At 49.9% G+C, this 22220-nt stretch overlaps 2 protein-coding genes and 1 long non-coding RNA gene across 10 annotated transcripts in view; all 3 read right to left on the bottom strand.

Moving 5' to 3' along the window:
- Positions 1–4466, bottom strand: part of LOC101748122 — a 30216-nt gene extending 25750 nt beyond the window's left edge. For 7 of the 8 annotated variants that reach the window (XR_005847670.1, XR_005847671.1, XR_005847666.1 and 4 more), the window contains exons 1-2: positions 4360–4466; positions 2132–2244 (exon numbers count right to left, since the gene is read on the bottom strand). This is a non-coding gene — a long non-coding RNA (uncharacterized LOC101748122). The remainder of the gene's footprint in view (positions 1–2131; positions 2245–4359) is intronic. The other variant, XR_005847669.1, reaches the window with a different exon arrangement.
- Positions 4467–7387: 2921 nt separating this feature from the next.
- On the bottom strand, positions 7388–22101 carry LOC107051703. The gene is made up of 4 exons (XM_046904130.1): positions 22035–22101; positions 19699–21137; positions 11012–11187; positions 7388–7439 (listed from the first exon to the last, which is right to left on the bottom strand). Exons 1-2 carry the CDS (start codon positions 22099–22101, stop codon positions 20200–20202), a joined length of 1005 nt encoding a protein of 334 aa, XP_046760086.1. The 3' UTR covers positions 7388–7439; positions 11012–11187; positions 19699–20199.
- Positions 15871–19304, bottom strand: LOC121107650 (translation initiation factor IF-2-like). The gene is made up of 2 exons (XM_040653162.2): positions 19290–19304; positions 15871–18635 (listed from the first exon to the last, which is right to left on the bottom strand). Exons 1-2 carry the CDS (start codon positions 19302–19304, stop codon positions 17328–17330), a joined length of 1323 nt encoding a protein of 440 aa, XP_040509096.1. The 3' UTR covers positions 15871–17327.
- Positions 22102–22220: the final 119 nt, after the last annotated feature.

Below are 22220 nucleotides of genomic sequence, written 5' to 3'. Positions count from 1 at the left end.
AATGACATCCCATATAAATATATTTGACCCAAATGTGAGTTTGGCTAAGTTCTGAACTGAGAACAGAATCACATAGCAGAAAACATCAGGAAAACTTCCTCGTGGGCAGAGCTGCCCATCCTGCCTGCAGTACTGTTTGTTAAGCACTTTGGAATCCGTAGACACGAACAGAACCATGTAACCAAAGCTTCTGGTCTGCATTGCCCCACTCCCTCTTTCTGCTGCAGTAACTTACTGTTAATTATTGTTATGAACCACAGCTGGCTGGTGGGAGCACCAGGCAAGCATGCTTTCCTCTGGAACTAAACTCCGGGAAAAGAAAAAATTCTGAATATGCATTGCATCAGGATTAAAGACAAACTCTGAAGTTTGCTTCCAGAGAAAATGCTGGTGCATTCAAAGCCTATTAAGGTACAGGGGAGGGAGTGCCAAAGGACGAGAGCACTCCGCAAATACAGCTGCAATTCCATGAAGTCAGAGCAAGCAGCCCACAGGATGAAGTAAGTAAGGGATGCAGTGTAACAGCCCACAAAACACAAACGGATCTTGCTGTTCAAACTATTTGGACCACAAGGCCCAAAAAGTGATGATATTAAACATATCAAAAATACAGCCATTGCCTTCGGGTCAGGTTTTAATTGTAGATTTCATCTTACAGCTCTGGATCCCAAGTCTTAAAACGTTTTCTCTACTGTCATTATTATTAAGGTATTTCTTTTTAGGCTTCCAGTATGGGACATCCTGACTGGTAAGGAATCACGGGTGAACTGTCCATCCTGTCACACTGAGCAGAAAGTTTGCTACTGATTTCAAAGAACTGAGATTTTTACCCACAGGAAATCAAGGTAAGTGGGAAATAATACACGTTTCATCCAATTAAAAAGTGAAGCTCATGCATTTTCAGGTTCTCAGCCCACAGACATTTCCTTTTTCTGTCAGAAAAATACAGTTGGGAGGATATATAACGTAAAGTACAAAAAAGGTGCTGTAACACAGAGAGGGCCAAGGGGGCCGAGGTAAATTCCTTCCATCGACATGGTAATCTGTATTTGTAAAAGGCCAATACTGAGCAGGCAGCGAAAACAGAAATGCATAACCACATCACATTGTTCCGCTGCCAAAAACATTCATACTAATTTCCACCATCAAACGCACAGTATGATTACTTAAAGGTTTTTTTTCTTTAACCAATCCAACTTATAAAAACAAAATCCTCAAGGTGGTGTAACTTCACATTTTCATATTCTGTAACATGAATATCCATCAAATTGGCAACAATCCTTACCTTGTGTACAAGCCTCCTTCAGGGTCATTAACATGGAATCAACTCCTTGCAGTAAGTAAATACCTTTTTTTTTACTTGGTTTTTATGTTAAAAATTGAAAATTAATCTCGCAAGTCATGTTGAACCAGGAAAACAGGGTTGACAAAGCAAGCACTGTAGTCTGATATCTTTTATTAGGCCAACTTAGAGTTCAAAAATATGCAAACCTCCTTGACCACACACAAGTTCATGTATGCAGAACTCCAGGCTGGACCCATAAAATGGATTAAACTACTTGCTTTTTCACTCCATATATATATATATATATATATGTACACACACAGTATATATATGTACATATACAGTACATAATGAACATGCATATACATTTTCAAGGCTTCAGAATAAACTGTTAGTTGATGCAGCTTTAAAATAACAGCTCTGAAGGACTTCTGTTGGTTGGCATGTAACCATGCTATGGATCAATGGGTTTCATAAAGAAAATTTAGCAGTGCACACAGCAAATCCTACTTCTGATTCCTAATGAGTTGTAATTCTAATTCCTATGCAAAAACTCACGACTCTCACTAACTGCTAAATATTATTGGCAGTTCTTTGCTTTTAATGGTAATGATGAGAATAGCTGGCAAGGTAGTAATATAATATACTAGGAATAATAATGTAATTCACACACAGTTTTGTAGAAAGAACAATAAAAAAAAAGGTTATTAAACACAACTATAACACTTCAGAATGTTCTATGCAAGTAAAACCCACTGTAAATGGATATGTCTCTCCTGCACAAGAATTCAAGTGTTTGTAATGTTGCTGTGTGTCCACAGCAAGGTGTGTGCATAACCTGCTCACCTCTGCTTTTCCTCCCACAAGCACGTATAAAGATCACCGCCCAGCTCTTCAGCAGCCCTCCATCCAGAGGATGAGTCATCTGCCAGCAGAACAGAAGGGCACTGGTGGGAGCTCTATTCCAAAGAGCATGCAAAGAATTAGAGGAACGAAAGGAATTGCTCTTCTTTCTTCAAGTTCTGGTGAGTATGAAACTCCTTAGTGGTGTTTCATTAAAAGGGCAGTCACACCATGTAAATGCTAGCTTTGTTAGGACAAAAACTGAAGAAGCAGTGCCCTTCTGCAGTGTCAAACCTCTGTGCCACCACCATCAGCACTGCTTCCCAAGCCTGAGTATCAGCAGTTGTGTGGTATCTCTGCATCCCTCATCTGCTGGAATTCAGCCAGCATGTGCTGCGGCAGCACCTTGTATTCTTGTTGTGTACGCCTTGATAAGGGCTGGTGGATCTAATCTCCTTACATCAAAGGTGGCTCTGATGCAGGCTGCTAACTCATTTTGAGTGCATTTGAGGCCGTGGCTAAGTATTTTAAGACTCACTCCTGTACGATAAAGGCTGTTTGTGACCACAGAGCATCACAGATTTGCTGAAGAGCTTTGTCTACCTCAAGTAATACATTAATGGCCTCCTAACATTCAAGGATGATCAACATTTTGATCCTCTTACCGGTGAACTGGGTCTTGGGAAAAAAACTATTGGTAAGTGGATATACTGATTCATAAGAAACCTGAAACCACCTTTAGAATACATTTAAGATGTTGCCTCAGAGTCACCCTATCCACCTGAAAATAATATGGAGGATTAGACATAAAAGCTAGGACTTTATTTATCCGTGAGCTGAGGTAATGGCTACTAAAAATGTGCATTTCATTGACAGATGACTTAGTGAACGTGATGACAGCAGCTCAAACGTGGCTCCATTAAAGATAAAAGTAACATGCTTAAACCTCATGAGAAGGGATTTTTTCTTATTGGTAGAGTATGTATGTCAAGACCTTTAGAAACCTAAGAACCACATAATGAGAAAATAACGAAGAATCAGCACTCGTAAGTGTCTGACTGAAGTTCCCACTAAATGGGCTTTGATAGATCATTTTTCTCCTGGCAACAAAAGACAGCAGAAGGATTGTCTGGATTGTAGCTCATACTGCAACCTATGATGAAAAACACTTCCTGTAGCCAAGTAGAAATCCACAGAGAGGACTTTCTCCCTAGAAATAGCCACACGTTTTTGCACTTCTAGAGTGAATCCAGTCCAGAGGTATCATCTGAGAGCATCAGCACCATCAGAGGCAGAAGGAGATGCCAAAACAATACTGGACAAAAATACTGAGACATTGTGTTCCTTGAAGACAGTTTAACCAGTGACTGGAAAGATACTGAAGACCTAAAACCAAAAATGAGTTGTGCTTTTGGTTGCGAGAGCTCAGCCTCCACTGTTGCAGAGCCAGCTGTACAAACTGGCTCAGCCCGCCCAGCGCTTTGCAGCCTTGCCTTGTGCAACTGGCACTACTGAGGGTGGCTGAAAGGAGAGCTGAGAGCTGCCCCCCTTCCTCTGTGGGATTCAGTGACAGCTGACTACTGCTACTGTACGGGTCTCCTGGAAACACTGACCTTGGTGACAGTGGTGGCCTTTTATGGCCCTCAGTGTCAGCCCTCCCATTAGCAGGACACTAAAGGTGAAATTTGTTTAGTCACTGGAGAGATGCAGACAATTCTAGCACGTCATAGAATCATAAAAGAAATGCCAAAAACACATCAGATGAATAATTCCCCAGAATTATCTACTCCTTACCATTGACAATAAATGTTGCCTAAGGTGACACACTTCGGTGCAAATATTCATAGAATGATAGAATCATTTAGGTTGGAAAACAACCTCTAAGTTGATCATCAGGTCCAACTGCTAATCCCGTATTGCAGGCATCTACATTTAGATGACAAGAATTCCACCTTAGATATCTGCATTTTGGAAGTAGAACGCAACGGTGCCTTGTGACACGGATGCACTTGTGAGTTGACATTATCATGTCTTCCACATTACAAAGACTGACTATTTTGACTTCCAGATCTTCTCTAGGCATTCACAGTGAATGCCAAAGTGCACATTTGAGAGGACACCAGCCTATTTCTTGAGAGTGGAATTATGGCCACAATATTATACTTCATTAACATATGTTAATATGTTTGTATAGCAACTATGAAGTTCAGTAGTAACAAACTATCCCTCACCATAAATCCAGGAAAACACCAGTGCTGATCTACTTCTTTGACAAGGAACCAAAGGGCAGAGATCTGCAGAACTGGAGCTGCTTTTCACCCACGCACTGAGTCCTGTGCAGAGAAAGGATATTCCGTGTTTTAACAGACTCGGAGAAGAAATATGCTTTTTATCTTGCTTTACAACAAGATTACCTCACAATAGTTTCCTAAGGAAAAGCAAAGAGCAGGCAGTTGAGAGGCAGAGCTGTTCCATGTGAACAAAGAGATGAGAAAGGGGTATAATTGAGGCTCCTACTTCCAGTTCCTACTGTAGAAGCTACCAAACTGATGAAATGTCTTTCTTAGAGACATTTATTATGTTATTCCAATCATTTTTCCAAGGTAGAGTAGGCCTTCAGGTCTCATTTGATACGTTTACAAGGAATTAACACTGATTAATGATGAAGGGTATAATAAATAAATTTGCTAATCTGACCAGATGTAGTTAGATATGTAAGAATGAGATTAAGTGAGTTGAAATGTCTCTGAATTCCATTGATTGCATTGCTTGACTTGATCACAAAGGGCACTTAGACACCCAACTCTCATTTGAACACCTACCGTTACCCCAAACATCTAAAATCTTTCTGAGGTTTCACAACTTGAGCTGTAAGATGAGTGAGTATTCCAGGCCAGCTTAGTCATGAACTAAATGATCTTAGAAAATTCAGGAAGAGTCTGAAAACAAAGGTAGACAACTCTACTGAGAAGAGAATAAAGCTCTACGCTTAGGCAACACATAGAAAGTGAGGGATAATAGGCTAAGCAGCAGTTAACAAAAAAATATGCTAGGATTATAGCTGAATAATCTGAAAATGATTCACTAATGTCATATTGTTATGGGGAAAAAAAAGCAGTCATAATAGTAGGACGCATGATGGGAAGTACACCTTACGAGGCATATTAAGGAATCTTTCCATTCAGTTTGGCATGAATTGCATTACTCAAAGTTTTGGGCACTGTACATCAAGAGAGATGTGGAAAAAAGGTAAAGCTGTAAGAGGGGCTGGAGGTCAAGAAAAATAAGTTATTCTCAAACTACTTTAAGTCAAGAAACAAAAGAGATAGCAGTGGACTTAACAAAGTTCAGCAAAAGAGGATCAGATTATAGAGCAGGCTTGTTCATTTAACTTGCACATGTCAAAAAATAGTTTTCTGAAATGATTAAGCACTGGAGTACACCACCTGAAATCTCCATTCTCGGAGGTCTTAAACAGCAAGTTTGTAAAATATTTGTTAAGGAGAATATAGGTATATATCAGTCTGCCTTGTTCAGAGGGAAGGAGAAGATGGATTCTATAATTCAGTGGTAACAATATCTTTTAGAGATACAGAAATAAAAGCATGACTTGCCTTTGTCAACAAGTGTACCATATCCAGAATTAGAACACTCTGACTTATTTCATTCTTCCAAATAAGGCCAGCTGGTAATATTACCTGTTCTTAAGACAGCAAAAACATTCCTTTAAATTGACATGTTTTAAAAACAGATGACCAGTTACATACTTAAAAAAAAAAGTAACTACACACCAACATCATTGCTAAATATGTACATACATCCAAGCAATTTTAACATTTACTGTATAAAAATCAGACTTGCATCTACAGTCACATGAACTACCGGGCATAGCGTATTCCATAGTAAATAGTGGTACCACACAGTGCGTGCAATATCATGCAGTGTTTTTGTGTCTTTTTAAGCTGCTTGTAAGCTCCCTGAAACAAAGATACTGAAGAAAACTTTCCGACTTGAACAAATGAAGCAGCAGCATCTCTGCCATATGTAAAGATCACTTTCCTTTTCCTCAGCGCCTTCCCTGTAGACTGATGTTAGCACAGATCCAGAAGTATGACTTCATTCTTTGATCTTTTAAAAACAGATGGGCTGGGGATCACCACGAAAACTGCAGCTTCTTAATCTTCTAACATAACTGTTAAGACCATGTACCTTCTTAGAAATCGTGCCAGTCGTTTGCACTGAGTTAAGGCAATTTTCTGGCATTAAATTTCAATGACTTTGGCTGAAGGTCAAAAATACTTGTAACTTGTTCTAGAAGGCCCCGGCATATCCCCATATTTCAGTAGGGTCCTGTGACAATGTTATGGAGTGTTCCAGCAAAGCAATGTTCAGAAGTAGAAGTGTAAACGTGGCGATTCACATTTTAAAGCTATGTGTTCTTTTGCATTCGAGCAGAAGAACAAATCACCTACCATCTTTCTGCAATGCATTATCATCTCACGGCTATCTATTCCTTCAGAGTTTTTACCCAGGTTTAGAATTCAGTTGAATTTTCCAATTCCCTTTCACATCAGACATTCTTATCTGTATCATAGTACTTCAGGTAAAAATCCAGCGTAAACGGTGTTATTTGTGCCCTGCAAACTGCTGTAGTTAAATACATGCAGTGGCTCTTCTATCAGCCTCAGGAAAATGCTCTTCAAAAGTGTTGGTTAGCACATTGGTTGTTTAGATACCAAGCCTAAAAGAGTGGTCACGTGTGCCACCAGGATTTAGTATCTGTGACTTCATAAGTTGACAAGGTCATCAGGCATAGCAGTTTACAGTAGAATTCCCATGCTGATGTTGGCTTCCATAAGCCACCAAACAGCAACACAGGAGCCAGCAGATCCACGGCAGGCGCTGTCATCTGAAGCTCCATCAGCAACACCATCCGTAGCCATGGGTTAGCATAGACAGCATAGCTCTGTCTTCTGGCTCTGTCAAGAACATGATCAGGATTTGTCTGCACAAAGTGCCTTGGGAAAATCAATCTGCATCAACTGAGTAAACTATATTGGATTTAAACTCTGTATAAGCTTTTCATATTTATGAGTGTTCAGCATTTAACATTATTTGGTGTTTCACACTGTTTAGTATATTTGAATTTGAAATCTATCAACTTTCCTACCTTAAGGAGATGAGTTTTTGATGCCAAGAACTCCAGCACTGGTAGTTTCTTAACAGGGACTTGCAAGCCATGAAGCTTTATTTTTTTTCTTAAGATATATTCAGGTGTAGGAGGGGCTCTATGTAAATCCACGATTCTTTACTAAGGTACAAGAAGAATGATGATAATTATGAGAGAATTAATAGTCAGCAGTCAAGAAGCTCATCTCTGTATACAAGATTATAATAGGAAACATTTGGGTGCTAAACATTTAAGCAGTGCCTTGCTGACATCAAGATTTCCTAAAATTCAAGTTCATGGGGCACTGTCAGTATGGTGGTTTTGCCCCTCTTTCCATAATACTTTATACAGACCAGAAGTGACTTACACATCCGAAACAAAAAGCAAAACTACGTAGCTTGACTATATACTTGTAAAATACAGATGTCCACATCTGATCTGTCAGAACACACTGTACACAAAAGTATATTTCTTTGTACATTTCCCCTCCAGAACAGATTAGATGGATTATACACTCAAAGTATGTATTTTTCTTCTCTGTATATAAAGCAGTGTGATATGACATGAAATATGCACTGTACACTTCTGGAGACAAATTACATTAATGTATGCTGAATTTTCCATTAGCCTAATGTTTGTTTCATTTTGGCATGCCCTACTATAGATGATTGAGTTAATGAGTGCAGGTTTCAGATCTCTGGATGTACATATGTTTTACATCCCCTGTCTCTATGCAGATCATAGAAACATTAAGGTTGGAAAAGACCTCTAAGAGCACTTAGCCCAAATATCAGCCCATGCCCAGTATGCCCACTAACTACGTCCCTCAGTGCCACACCTACACAATTCTTGAACACCTCCAGGATTGGTGACTCCACCAGCTCCCTGGGCACTTTCTTAACATATCTGAACAACAGTGATATTTTAATATTTCGCTTTTGGTGTGTTCCAGAGATCTAACTGTTTTCTCTTCTTTCACTACAAATATCATCCGAAGGTCGCTCGTTGCAATCACTATTGTCTCAAGACACTATATTCAGCTGCAGAAAGGACAGAGGGACAGAAAGCTCCAAGGCAGTGTCTCACATAAGACTGCTCTAGAAACTCACTTGCCCTTACCATGATACCTCATAAAGTTTTCCAGATGTTCCTCAACTCATGAGCCCCACTCCTCCAGCACAACCTCAGCCAGGCTGATGCCTCCATTCACAGACAGCGCATTCACCTGAGGCCATCACTTGGCAATTGCTGATCCATGCTCTTTATCAAAACTTAAATTATGTGTAGCTAGTCTTTTTGGATGAGACTAGGTGGTGACATACTAATCTAGTTTCCTTCTGCAACAGGATAACAGATGGGAGAAGCAGGAGGTGTCATATCTTGACTGTTATCGACACTGACGTGCATTATTCTTCCACCCAAGACAGAAACACAGTTTAGAGGAAACTAATACAGGATGAGTACAAAATGGTTATGAAGTCATTCACCAGAAGCACTGATCGACAGAGAATTGTTGAAATTGAAGGCTGTATAAGAGTAAGTCTGGGATTTCTCAACATTTCCATTACCAACCTAAAAGGTGGAAGATGAAATACGCTTATTCGTTGTTGCAGATAATTCCAAGCTAACTGAGGGTGCCAGCTCACTGACGATGGGACAGAAACTCCGATGATCTTGACTAATTGCACAGATAGTCTTGGGGTCAGGTTTGTGACACAGCAAAAGAAAAATTGGATGAGTTCAAAAAGGAGAGATCAGAATAATCAGAGCTCAAAAGACTGTGAAATAAAAAAGACCGTGAAATAAAAAAGACCTGTATGGTTTAGTCTAGAGATGGCTACAGAAAATATGCCAAGAGAACGATGGTTAAACACTGGCATAGAAGGTGTGAAATGGATGTCTTTAGGAACAGGCTAACATCTGTCCAGCAGAACAAAGGGACAGCAGGTCAAGGGGGCACAGGGTGAGGCTGAATCATCTCCAAGCTGATACTGTTTTCCAGGATACAGTCATCTCGCATCTTCTAAAGATTTTATTGGAAGTAGCTGTGTTTGGAAGAATTGTACAAAGACCAGCATTTCTCATTCAGCATCCTCGGAGCTGAGTGAACCTGAGCTTTTTGGTCGTTAGAATTTCAGTAAGTCCGCGAGCTCTCAGAGTTCACTGCGCTAAAGCTAAGGCAGTCAGACAGGCTGCTTTTATAATGCTTCCATTGAATAAATTTGCAAAGCTGCTACCTAGAGTCCACATTATTGCTCAGCGCCACTTTGTTAATTTGGAATCCAGATCTGGTGACTGATTTAGGAAAACAGTTCAGCTAATCCCCAGTGAATAGAAATCCTCAGCCTAAGATTGTATGGCTCACCAGATTCCCACATGTGCAAATGCAGCAGTCGCCTTGCAAAGGGAGGTTGAAATATCCAGTACAAACCTTAGGGGGGGTTCACACGACATGCAGGAGCTCCAAAAAGCAGAGGTAGAGACAGTTGCAACCTGCACACGCCTACATGCAGAACAACTTTTGTGTACACGGAAAGTGCACATATGTATTCTAGAAAGCAGTTCTGTCAGGAGAACACGCAGAGTTAAAAATGATAATTCTGCTAATTAGCCCTGCCTAGTTTCTTTGGTCAGCGAATACAATTAGCATATATACCCCCATAATAGCAACAATCTATAAACTGTTTTCATGTAATTGCCTTCTGCACGACAAAGCAGAAACACGTTTGTCATTACAGGAAAGCTGTGCAGATTGCTTTCTGTCTCTCACGTAGCCCAGGGCTGACCTATTGGCCTCTGGGAGACAGTACGGGACCCACATCTTCCCTCAGACTTGGTAGCAGGTGGGCCAGGAGCTGATAGTGCTGGGATGCTGAGAGAGGCCAGTCAGGGGTGTGTTACACATCGTGCCTGCTCCTGAGGTAGCCGTTCAAACTCAGAAATAAACAAATAAATGTAATTTAATTGGGAAAAAAAAAACTATTTTAATTTGGAATAAAAAGAACATCGATTCTTCCTCAGGGTTTTTATAGAGATGTAGTAATTGCTTTCTAAGGAGTCCTTCTGAGTGGCACTGCCTTCTTGCTTTAGTAGGGGTTGGACTCCATGGTCTCCAGAGGTCCCTTCCAACCCCTACAATTCTGCATTAGAGAACAGCTTGAGTGCACGAAAGAGTAGCTCCTACTGCAGCCCACTGCAGACTTTCCACCTACCCACTTCCAAGGAATCCCCCTGATAGGGTTCTTGCATCATCTCACATCATTTACAACAGGAGCTTTGAGAACATTGTGTCGGCTGCCCAGTTATTGGCTTGAATGTGACCGTGGTACCTCAGACACACGTCATCCTTTTCTCATTCTTGCTGGGCCTTCCCATCCCATCCTCATCCCATAGCATTATTTTTTTCTGTTTTCTTTGAAAAAACTTGTATGGGATTAACCTTAAAGACTATCAGTACCTTTCCAGCAGGCCAATGCTTCTCTCCTGTTCTCAGGAGGGTCAAGATTTACTCCCACACCATCTAAGTGCACTTGCATACTTACACCACCCAAAGAGAAACAACTGCACAGGATTCGGGTGCCCAACGATCCCAGGTGACACTGAGGGACCCGAGCCTTGGTCCCACATAAGACACCAAGCACCAAGGAATTCAGGATGCTCTCCGATGGATGAGAGCCTCACATGATAAACTTAGCCAGTATTTCTGAACTTACTGATCTAAGTGCACGTGGTGGCGATGGGTTGAAATTGATGGTCTTGGAAGTCTTTTCCAATCTTTATGATTCTTTGAGTGGGCGCGGCGGTGATGGTTGGACTTGATGATCTTAGAGGTCTTTTCCAACCTCAGTGATTGTATGATTCTAACCATTGCTGGTCTGTTTCCCGGAATCTGTAAGTACATAAATAAAGTGAGGCTACAAGTAGGCAAAGACGTGTAGGTTGTGTTGACTAAGTCACAGCTCTTGCATCATCGTGTGCAGCACAGCCACTCAAAGTTAGCTATAATGAATGGCAAGCTGCATTTGCTGAAGTAAGGTGGCGATTAAGTGACGAGCAAACATTTTCTGAAGATCATTTTACACTGACACGCTTTTAATAACAAACCAGACGTCTTTTTTCATCTAACATTCTGTAATTGTTATCTGCCTTGCTTCTGTCCTCAGGCTGTCTGGGCTGTAACGCAATGACCACACATCGGGAGCGTGCTGCAACTCACTGGGAGCTAACAGACGGAATTGCTGCAGGCAGCAGGGTGCCTTCTGGGTCCCCAGGAGATGATCATTCCCGAAGGGGCTTCTAAGCTAAGGAGGCAGTATCCGGACCGGAGCAGGAGCAGAGGACACCGTGCTGACACAGCCGCGTCTCCCCAGCCGCAAATAGGCGCGCTGCGTGCCTCAAACCACTTCCATTTGTATCTGCGCAGACGGATGTCAGAGATATTGAGCAACGTCTCTCTGTGCCCTTCAGTACGCAAATCAACCCCGTTTCTCTTCCCGGAATTTCCCCTAGAGCGGTTATTAATTAGAGACAGAGAAGCAGCATTGGCTTATCTATTAAAACGATGAAATGTAAATTCAGATGGATGCAGAGAAACACTTATTTTCTCTATTTACTCTCAATTTGCATCTCGATGAGTCAAATCCCCACAGTCTCATCGCCAAGCCAAACAAATTCATCAGCGATTGAAGTCGCCCCGTGGGATCGTGCAGCACCACGCGTGGCTTTCGTGAGCGCTATTTAGAAGGCGCTCAAAGAGCTCCACCGGCTCTCAGCGTGCGGGCACCGGCGGGCGGCTGATGTCCCGGGGCACGGGGAAGGCTTACAGAACCCAGCGACGTAAAAAGGGAGGAAAGCACCAGGTGTAGAGAAACCAAAAGGAGCCGACGTTAGCAGCTGGAGGCAAAATACTGATTTTATTATTTTATTTTTTTTCCATCCGGGAGACGCGAAGACGCGGACGCTCCTCGGGCAAAGAGCGCACGGCTCTCCCTTCCCTTTCCTTCCCCTTTCCCGCAGCTCCCGCCCAGAGCCGTCGGTGTGGCCGAGCCGCAGCGCAGCGCGCCCGGGGCCGGGAGTGGCTGAGCCCGGCAGCGTCCCGCCCGCTCCGCCCGGCCCCCAGCCAGGTACGGCGGCAGCCTCCGCCCGGCACGGATCGGCCCGGCCCGGCCCGGCCCAGCCCGACCCGGCCCTGCTGCTCAATGCTCCTCGCTCCCAGACCGTCCCAACACTCTCCTAGCACCGTCTCGACTGTCCCAGACCATCCTCGCGCTGCCCCCCTGGTGCGAACCCCTCCGGCTGCCCCCATTGCGGCGGTTCCACGCGGCCGCGGGGTGGGACACCGCTTCCAGGCCAGGTGCGGTGGTCGCAGTTTCCACGCCCAATTTCCACGCCTCGGTCAAAAGTCGCTCGAGTTGTCAACTTGGCCGAAAATGGCCGAACGCGAATTTCTTTTATGCTTTTGCATTTTTTTTTTTTTTTTTTTTTTTTTGCATTTCCCTCCCTCGAAGTCGGGGCTGAAACCGGGAGATAAAGGGAAGCGGCGGTGAGCGCTGAGCGGCCCGGGATAGGCGGGGTGGGAGGGGGGGGGCGGTGAGGGGGAAAGCAGAGCCCCGGCTCCGGCCGCAGCCCGGGGAGGGGGGAACACGGAGAGCTCCGGGGACAGCAGCCGCAGTCTGCGGGGAGAGATAAGGGCCGGGCCCGAGAAACCGTGACAATGAAATATCGAGAAGAGGGGATCGCTTGGAAGCAGCCGCAGCTCCGCCGGATCGCTCAGAGAGGGGCGGGGGGACAGAGAGCGCACCTGGCAGCGGGACGTGGGGCAGAGGGACACGGGGACAGGACATGGGGACAGGGGGATACGGGGACAAGGGGATACAGGGGGACACGGGGACGGGGGGAGGATATGGGGACGGGGGGATATAGGGACATGGGGATATAGGGACAGGGGGACATGGGGACAGGGGGATATAGGGACAGGGGGACATGGGGGGGCCATGGAGCAGGGGGACATAGGGACACAGGACACGGAGACGTGGGGACACGGGGACAGTGGCAGCGTGGAGAGGGAGCCCGGCGGGGCAGAGCGGGAGCAAAACTGAAAGTCCCAAATTACCCCAAGGCGCGTTTGTCGGTGCGATGCTGAGGGGCGAAACGAACGGAATTCACTCACAGCCCCTGAAAGTTTTGCGTCGGGTCGTCGGGTTGTTTTCTTTTCTTTTCTTTTCTTTCTTTCTTTTTTCTTTTTCTTTTCTTTTCTTTTTTTTTTTCTTTCCCCCCTCGCTTTTCAGGCAGCCGGGAGTTACTTTCCGCGTCGTCGTCTCTTCGGTTTACGTATTTTCAGCGCACCGCAAAGTTTCCAGCGGTGAAATCCCCGCACTCCCCCGCAGCCGTTCGGCTCTGGGGACGCCGGGACCCGCCCGGAGCAGCCGCACAGCCCCGCCACGGGCGGCCCCTCCGCCGCTCCCCGCGGTGTCCCCGCGATGTCCCTACGGCGGTACCGGCACGGGGCACCCGCAGCCCGGAGGAAACCACGCCGGGACCCAAAGCCGCTCGGAAGACGGTTGTTTGTTGCTTTACTTTTTGTTTGTTGGGGGTTTTGTTGTTGTTGTTGTTTCTTTTTTCTTTCCCCCGGCGGTATTGCAGCCTTTTTCTGACTGTCTGAAGGGTTTCTTTTTTTGTCTTTTTTTCCCCTTTTTTTCCTTTTTTTTTTCTTTTTCTTTTCTCATTTTTTTTTCCGGTTAATCGCTTTTGACCTCCCGCTAAAAGGTATCCGTCGCTTTTCTTTGCGCGTTAAACGACCCCCCGTGCGCCGGGGCAAATCGAAGTCTCGGGACACGCAGCGCGCTCGGCATTCGCGTTCGGTATTTTTAACGACGGCACTGAAAATCGCCGCATTTTAATCGTGCCAAAATGGGGGGATAACGCGGCCATCGGCAACCTCAGCTCACACCAAACCTACGCCAAGTTTGGGGGGAGGCGAAACGCGCGGCGCCGGGGGAGGGAGGGGGACACGAAACGAGGGACGTGGGGACATCCGCGAGGAAAAGAGCGTCAGGAAACGGAGGGACAGAAAGGTGCCGTGGAGGGGACGAGGAGGGCGATGGGGCTGGAGAGGGGGAGAGCTGCGGCACCCGAGTTTGGTTCGCGTCGTCAGGGAGAGCTCGGGGCTGGGGAACGAAAAGGGGAAAAGGAGAGGGCGGCCGGGGTTGTGAGGGCGGCTCCGGGACATCGGCTCGGGGACGGCGCAAAGGGATGGAAAGGGAAGAAATGCGGGAAAAGGACAGAAAGAAAGGGAGAAAGGGGAGGGAAGGAAGGGAGGAAGAAAGAGAAAGAAAGGAGGAAAGAAAGAAAGAAAAAAAAAACGGCAGAAAGGAAGAAAGAAAAAGAAGGAAATCTCTGGGAAAGCGCTATCCCAGCGCAGGTTATTGAGCTTTTTCGCTAAAGGCTGTCACGAATTGCAGTAGATACACATACATATATATATATATATATATATATATAAAACCTCCCTCAGCCGCTCGTGACGAGCACGTTTCCAAGCCTCCGCCGCTAACGTACACAGAGCCAAGGCTACGGGCTGACACTTCCCAGCTACGTAGGGAGAAAAAAAAAAACAACCCAACGTCGACTCAATTCCAAACAACGACTTTGCCCCCGGACAACCCCCGCCGTTCGGTTCTCCCCGCCCCGGGCCCTTCCCGCGGCCCCCGCAGCGCTCATAGGGCCTCACCGCCCCGCGTCCGCCGCCCCTCCCGCCCCGCGGCCGTTCGCTGTGCGATCCGAGGGCTCTGGGACCGACCGTGCGGGGATCCCGAGCGGCGCTCGGCCCGGCCCTAACAACAACCTGCTCGCCTACACGCCACGGGGGCTGAAATAATAATTACGGAATGACGCCGCTCGAGATGCACAAAAAGTTTCCAGACCGAAAGAAAAAAAAAAAAATATATATATATATATATAATGTGAAAAAAAGCCCCACGCTCTCGGTAGAAGCGCCTCTTCGCTTCGACGCGCGGACCACGTCCATTTCTCCGCGGCTTTCCCAACACTTCTCTTTCTGAGCCCATCCCGTCAGTTTACCCGTACGGGGCCGGAGGGGTCGGAGCGGCGCCGGATCCCCCCGGGGCGGCGATGGAGCGCAGCGGGGCGCGGGGCGGGGCGGGGCGGGGCGGGGGCAGCGGCGGCGCGGCCGGAGCCCTTCCTCGGCCCTCCGGGCTCTTCTTTTCTCTTCTCTTCTCTTCTCTTTTCTTTTCTTTTCTTTTCTTTTCTTTTCTTTTCTTTTCTTTTCTTTTCTTTTCTTTTCTTTTCTTTTCTTTTCTTTTCTTTTCTTTTCTTTTCTTTTCTTTTCTTTTCTTTTCTTTTCTTTTCTCTTCTCTTCTCTTCTCTTCTTTTCTTCTCTCTTCTTCTCTTCTCTTTTCTTCTTTTCTTCTCTCTTCTTTTCTTCTCTTCTCTTTTCCTTTCTTTTATTCCCTCTCCTCTCCTCTCCTCTCCTCTCCTCTCCTCTCCTCTCCTCTCCTCTCCTCTCCTCTCCTCTCCTCTCCTCTCCTCTCCTCTCCTCTCCTCTCCTCTCCTCTCTTCTCTTCCTATTCCCCCCCGCGCATCCCTGCGTTGCCCGACGTTACACCGCGATTTTTTCCATCACATCAAAGGGAGATTTTTTTTTATTTATTTATTTATTTATTTAATATATGATTTTTAAAGCACTTTGAAAACCGTCCAGGCGTTGACGCTCCTCTCCGTTTCGCGGTCCCCGAGCTCAGCCGCCAAGTGCGCTCCTGGAAAACGGCGTTGGGACCGCGGAGGGACCGCGGAGCATCAGTCCCAAATGCTCACAACCACCGCCGGCGGTTCCTCGCCCCCAGAGCCCCCTCCGCTTCAGGAGGAGCTGGGAAGTCCCGGCTGAGGGAAGCTGTTGGTGCCCAGCATCAGAGAGAGGGATGGGAAAGGTTTTGTTTTATAAAAAGGGGGAAGGAAATGGGATTCGATCTCTCCATCCCCACCGGCGCGTCCCGACGCCGTCCGAAAAGTTTGCATAGAGAGGACGAGAAGTGAAAGCTCCCCACCCCCACCCCCCCCCCCCATCCCATGGGCACGGGGAGCGAGCGGGAGGCAGAGGAGCGACGGAGGCTGAAGGCTTCTTCCTAAAAGGCGGAGTCCTTGAGGTCATTTCAGCCTTTTCGTCAGCGTGGATGTAAAGGAAAGCTCAGCGGCCGGGAGCTGCCCCGAGGTGCCCAGCCCTGCGCCCGCTGTACCACGCCGGGGCCGACCGTGAGGCCCGAGGGTGGCAGCCCCGCTGTGCGACCGCTGCCGCTTCTGTGTCACGTAGCGGGCGGAACAGTGAGGTCGGGGAAGGGGGGGGGGGGGGGCGGCGATCAGCTCCTTGATCTGTCCCAGAGGAAAGCAGCCCGCGGCCCGTGGTGACTTTTGCCTTTGAGGCATCCAGTGGGTAGGGAGCGGTCGGTGCGCCTTCGGGAAGAGGCGTGCGGCTCTGAAAACGTCGGAGGGGGGAGAGGGGGGGGCGGGGGAGGGAGGAGGGAAGAGAGAAAGAAAGAGGGAAGAAAAAGAAAAAAGAAAGAAGATAGAAAGAAAGAGAAAGGGGGAGAGAGAGAGAGAGAAAAGAAAAGAAGAAAGAAGGAAAGAAGGAAAGAAAGGAGGAGGGAAGGAGGGAAGGAGGGAAGGAAGGAAAGAAAGGAAAGAAAGGAAGAAAGGAAGAAAGGAAGAAAGAAAGGAAGAAAGGAAGAAAGGAAGAAAGAAAGAGAGAGAGAAAGAGAGAAAGAGAGAGAGAAAGAAAGAAAGAGAGAAAGAAAGAAAGAAAGAAAGAAAGAAAGAAAGAAAGAAAGAAAGAAAGAAAGAAAGAAAGAAAGAAAGAAAGAAAGAAAGAAAGAAAGAAAGAAAGAAAGAAAGAAAGAAAAGGAAATAAAAAAGGAAAAGAAGGAAAAAAAAAAGAGAGAGAAAAAAAGGCACCCTACACCTCGCTGAGCCCTTCCCCTCACGGCTCGCCCCCCGCTCGCTGCAGCACCCTTCTTCTCACTAAAACCGACCCCACTGAACGCGTTCCCGGTGCCTCCCGCTCCCTTTCCCCCAACACTTGGAGGACTGCGCGCTGCCCGCCCGCCCTCCGCCCGGCCCCGAGCTCTCCCCGCAGGATCTCCGGTCCTGGCCTCTCCCATCGGCCGCGTCCGGCCCCGGGGCAGCTCGAGGAACCCATTTCGGGCGGCGGTTTTGACTTCCCGCACACAAAAAAACGCTCCGTCTTTTCGGTGACACCGCGCGCTGTCCGCCTTCGAACGGGGAGACGTTCGTTCGTTTTATTTCTCGCCGTAAGGACGAGGAGAGACAGGGATCCGGAGGGCGCAGCCCGAGCCAGGAGCCACGGAAAGCCGCTTTCATTTCATTCCTCCGGAGCCGTCCGGGAGCGGTACCGCGCCCCGCTGCCCCATCGCCGCGGGCCGAGCGCGTTCCGCGGGGTCCCTTCGCCCGAAAACCCCGAAGCGCGATGAAATCCGCACGTCTCACGCGGGCGGCTCCGGGGGGAATCCCAGCTCCCGCGCCGCCCGGCCCCGAGCCCGCTCGGCCTCGCCCCGCTGTCGGCGGGGAGGGCAGCGCCCCGAGGTCGGGAGCGGACCGAAGCCTCCGCCCGCCCGGGGCACGTCGGCCTGCGGCCCCGCGCCCGTGGAGCGCCGGGTCCCGTGGGGCCGGGCCGGGTCGGGCCGGTGAGAGGCGAGGAACGGAGGCCGGCACCGCTCGGGAGAGCGTTCCCTCTCCCCGGCCGCGGTGGAAGGCCCTCCTCTCGTGTTTGCAGTTTTCTTTGTTTACATTCACTTTAGAAACATTGGCCCGCGGCCAGCAAAGCGCACTCGCGTTTCTCGGTGGAAGGCTTAGAGCGAACCGGCCCGGGCGGCTCCGCGCTCCCCTCCGTTCTCCCGTCCTCTCCCCGCCCTCCGGGACCGGAGAGCAGCGCGCTGCCGGCCGGCTGCACCTGCGAAGGGGCACGGGCCGCTCGGCCTCCCCGGCTCCGGCCTCCCCGAGGCCGCAACAGGTTTCTCTCCGCGCACCGCCTCCCGCTGCAGACTGCGGGGCGGCGCCGAGCCGCGCCGCGCCGCACCGCACCGAGAAGAGCCGCGCTGTGCCGCCCGCCCGCCCCGGCACACGGAGCGGCGGCGGGGCGCGGCCCGGGGGGGGCCGGCGGGTGCCCGAGGTCGCGCGTGTGCGCCGGGCCCTTCGCCGTCCTCCCACCCCGTCCCCCCCCCGCCCCGTCCCCGTCCCCGCGGCCCGTCCCCCGGCGAGGAGCGAGTGCCGCGCCGCTCCGCCTTCTCCTTTTCGCAATGTTGACGCAATCTATAAATAGTGGAACAAAAGGAGCAACTTCCTCGCAGCTTTGCTGAAACTGCACAAAAAAGGCAACCGGGGGGGTGGGGGGGGGGCGTTATTTTGATTTGATTTTTTGCCACCGCTTTCAAAAGCGAAGCCTCCTTCCCTCCCTTTCCCCCCCCCTCCCCCCCCCCCCCCCCCCCGCCCCCCTCCCCGCCTCTCTCTCTCGCTACTGGAAGATTACAGATCCGTGCGCGATTATTTTTTGATTCCTCGTTGTCTGCTGCGCTGGCACCGTCCTGCGAGCGGCGGAGCGGCTCGGCGCCGGGCTTCCCCCGCTGACAGTAAGTGCCGGGCGGGGAGGGTCGGGGGGAGGCGGGTGGCGCTCCCCGCCCGCCGCACCGCACCGCACCGCACCGCACCGCGGGCCGAACCCCTCTCCCCACGCGCGGCCCCACGCGCAGCTCCCACGCGTGGCGGGGTGCTTTTATCGGGGCGGCGGGGGTGTTTACGCGTCTTCCCTTTTCTCTTCCTCCTCCTGCCGCGCTCAGTGGGAGGCTGGGGGGATGCTGGTCACGATCACGCGTGTCCCAAACACCCCCCCCCCCCAACCCCCTGCGGAGGGAGAATTACATCATCCCTTCTGTAGCGATGCTACCTTAACGTGCGCGCACCCGGCACCTCGGGAGCGCGCATCCTCCCTTCCCGGGGGCGCGCGTTTCCCCCCACCCCGGCTCGGGCTCGGGGAAAGGCGCGCCCCCGCGCTCACACACACCCGCGCCGCCGAGTGTTTACAGTGCTGCCCCAGCCGTATTGTGACGTCGCCTGAGCGACGGCGCGCCTGGCCAATGGGACGCCGAGGCCCCGCCCACCCCTGTCTTTCCCGCTCCCCCCGCTCCGTGCGCGGCTGTCACGCTCCGCGCGCGCCGGCGCGCGTCCGCGGTTGGCGCGCCCCGCGCTGGTGCTGCTAAGCTCGGGGTGCGGGAAAACAGCGACAAAATGCTCTTTTTTTTCCCCCCTCTCGCTTTTTTTTTTTTTTTTTCCTTCCCCCTTCCTTTTAACCCCGTGCAAATCGAACAGCGCTACTTACCCGCTGCAAAGCCGGAGCAAAGATCAAAAAAAAGTGGGTTTTACACTTTCGAAACCTGTTGCGACTTTAAGCGGCGGTGCAAAATTGTCCCCCGTCCCCCCCCCCCCCCACCCCCGACCGGCAGCGGCTCAGGGCGGGATTTGGGCGGCAGCCCGGCCCGGCTCGGCAGCGCACGGAGTTTTTAATGTGTTAATGGCTCGGGGTGGCTTCAAAGAGCGTTGCTGTTTTGAAGTCCAGGTGTTTCTATTTGCGCAGAAAATCGAGCGGGGAGCTCTGAGCTCCTCCTGTTACCGAAGTTAAAAGGAAACAAAGTCGAGCTGCTAAGTCGGCAGTCTGGAATGAGTCAATAGTGTCTCCTTTGTCCTGCTAGCTTGTAGCTCCGCTCCGTTTCCTCCGCGCCAGCGAGAGAGCGTTTCGCCCCTCGGCTCAATTCTCGGTGCGTTCCGTACGCGTCTCCCCCTCGCTAAGCGTCCCGGCGGCGAGGCTCGCAGGGGGAGAAGCCTATCCGTGCCTATCCGTGCCTATCCGTGCCTCGGCTGCGGCTCGGGGCAGCGGGACGGCGCCGCGCAGGGCCGTGGGCTGAGCCGTGGGCTGAGCCCTCCGCTGCGCCGCGGCGCTCCGGGCGCGGTCAGCAAAGGGCCCTCTCGGGTTGGCACAGACGTGGCCCTCTCGCTGCTCGTTTCCCCCGCGTCCGTTTTGCTTTTTGATCGCCTCGCTCGTAGCTACGAGGCTACGTCTACGGCCGTCCCTTCTCTCGCGCTTGAAAAAGGCTGTCCCCGCACCGTCCCCGCGGCCGTGCCCAATACTTCGATTCTTTTCCGTGTATTTTAGAGCTTCGCTCCCGGCTCTTAACAGAAACGCCGCCTCGCAGGTCCCGGTAGTCGCACGCGGTTTTCCCCGGTGGCCGTGAAGGCCTCGGCCGCGAGTTCCTAAAGCTTTCGTTTCGAGCTCGAAGCGCTTCCCTTCCGCCCCGCCGCTCAGGCCGGCCCCGGGTCGGGAGCGCGGCTGCGGGCAGCGCTGCCCCCCCCGGCCCCGCGGCAGCCCCCGCGTTCTGCTCAGCGCCGGAGAGCAGCGCCGTGCGGGACGAACGCGGCTCAGACTGAGTCCGGCTGCCGCTTTTTGGGAGCCCGCAGCCGTCCCGTCCGCGTTCCGAGGTGTCCCCTCCGGACGACCGAACTGTCGAGGGCGGAAAAGCGCGGCGCTTATTCGTGATGGGGAAGGTGAGGGCTGAAAGAAGGTATTAAAAATGGAGCCCGAGGCACAGAAGGAGCGGCGCGGCTCCAGCTGCCCTTTTATAGTAAGCGGTGTTTTACGGAAAGTGGGAAAGGAGGGAGAAGTGCCTCCCTTCCAGCAGCGGGACTGGGATGGTGCAGCCCTTCTATCGCGTTCCTGGAGGGATATGAACTCAGCTCTCGCTTCTGGAAACGAGAAGTGTCGTTCTCAGCAGTTCCTCCCCTTGAGCCCCATTGCCGGGTCCCGCCTCACCTTCCGCTGGCACTGAGGGGGATCTCTATAGAACAGTTTTCGAGCTTGGCATCCGTGCTTCATAAAAAGTCTTAATCGATGGCTTTGACGAGTGGTTTCTCTAAGTGCACTTAACGTTCTCAATACCACGTATGTGTAAATGCTGTTAGTGAACCGGGGCGTTGCTTTAGAATGTGTACAAAGGGGACACCCGGCACGGACCGAAAGCGGACTCTCAGTCCAGGTGAGAGCCACGGTTATATCAAACATAAAGGATGGGTGCCCGTTAGGAGAGCTGCAGGAGTCCATCAGGTGAGAAAGAGGCACTTCAGACTGCACGAAGAACTAAGAAAGAGGTGTGCAGAAAAGCAGGCAGCATTAGCTGGCAAAAGAGGATATGAAAACAACTGTACTTCTTCAGGGCTCTTCATATCCTTGTTTCTGGCTGAATGTGCTACGTGCGTGAACATCCTTTCTTATAAAAGAATCAATTTCACAAAGATCCCACTGTATGGCAGTGTACTGATTGGCTGTCACAGCCCCTGGCTAAATATTAATGTTGGTCGCTTTTCCAAGTCGAATTTATGAGCTACTCTATCTGGAGAACTTGAAATCTCTACCCGCAAGTGAAACTCCAGCACAGCGCTCTTCTGACTTGCACGTTGTCTGTCCGTGGTTATAAAGGTTTCCTTAGTAAATGACTTCTCGTTGGACGGTATTTTTTCTTCCTGCGTTGCTCAGGGAAATATCAGGCGGTCTCTTTGGATCTGAGGCTTGGTTTGTTGAAGTTTTACAATGCTAAGCAGCGGGACAAACACCGAGGGCTGACCAGAAGGAGCTCCCCATCGGTGCAACCCCTTTGGTTTCATAACCCTTTGCGAGCTTAGAGCCATGATTTACATAGCAGCGAGGGAAAATGAAAATGAGGAGGAAGCCCATTGCGCCGTGTACGTGTATTTGCTCCTAAGGCAGACTTGATTAAACCTGGCCTATGCCACGAGGACTGTGAAAGGTGAGAGCAAAGGCGAGCAAAGGGTCCTCCCTCGTAACGACACGCA

This window comes from Gallus gallus, chromosome 1 (assembly GCF_016699485.2).
Source record: "Gallus gallus isolate bGalGal1 chromosome 1, bGalGal1.mat.broiler.GRCg7b, whole genome shotgun sequence".
Taxonomy (NCBI): Eukaryota; Metazoa; Chordata; class Aves; order Galliformes; family Phasianidae; genus Gallus; species Gallus gallus.
Note: the sequence above shows the minus strand (reverse complement) of the source record. Positions and strands in the feature narration are given on the sequence as shown.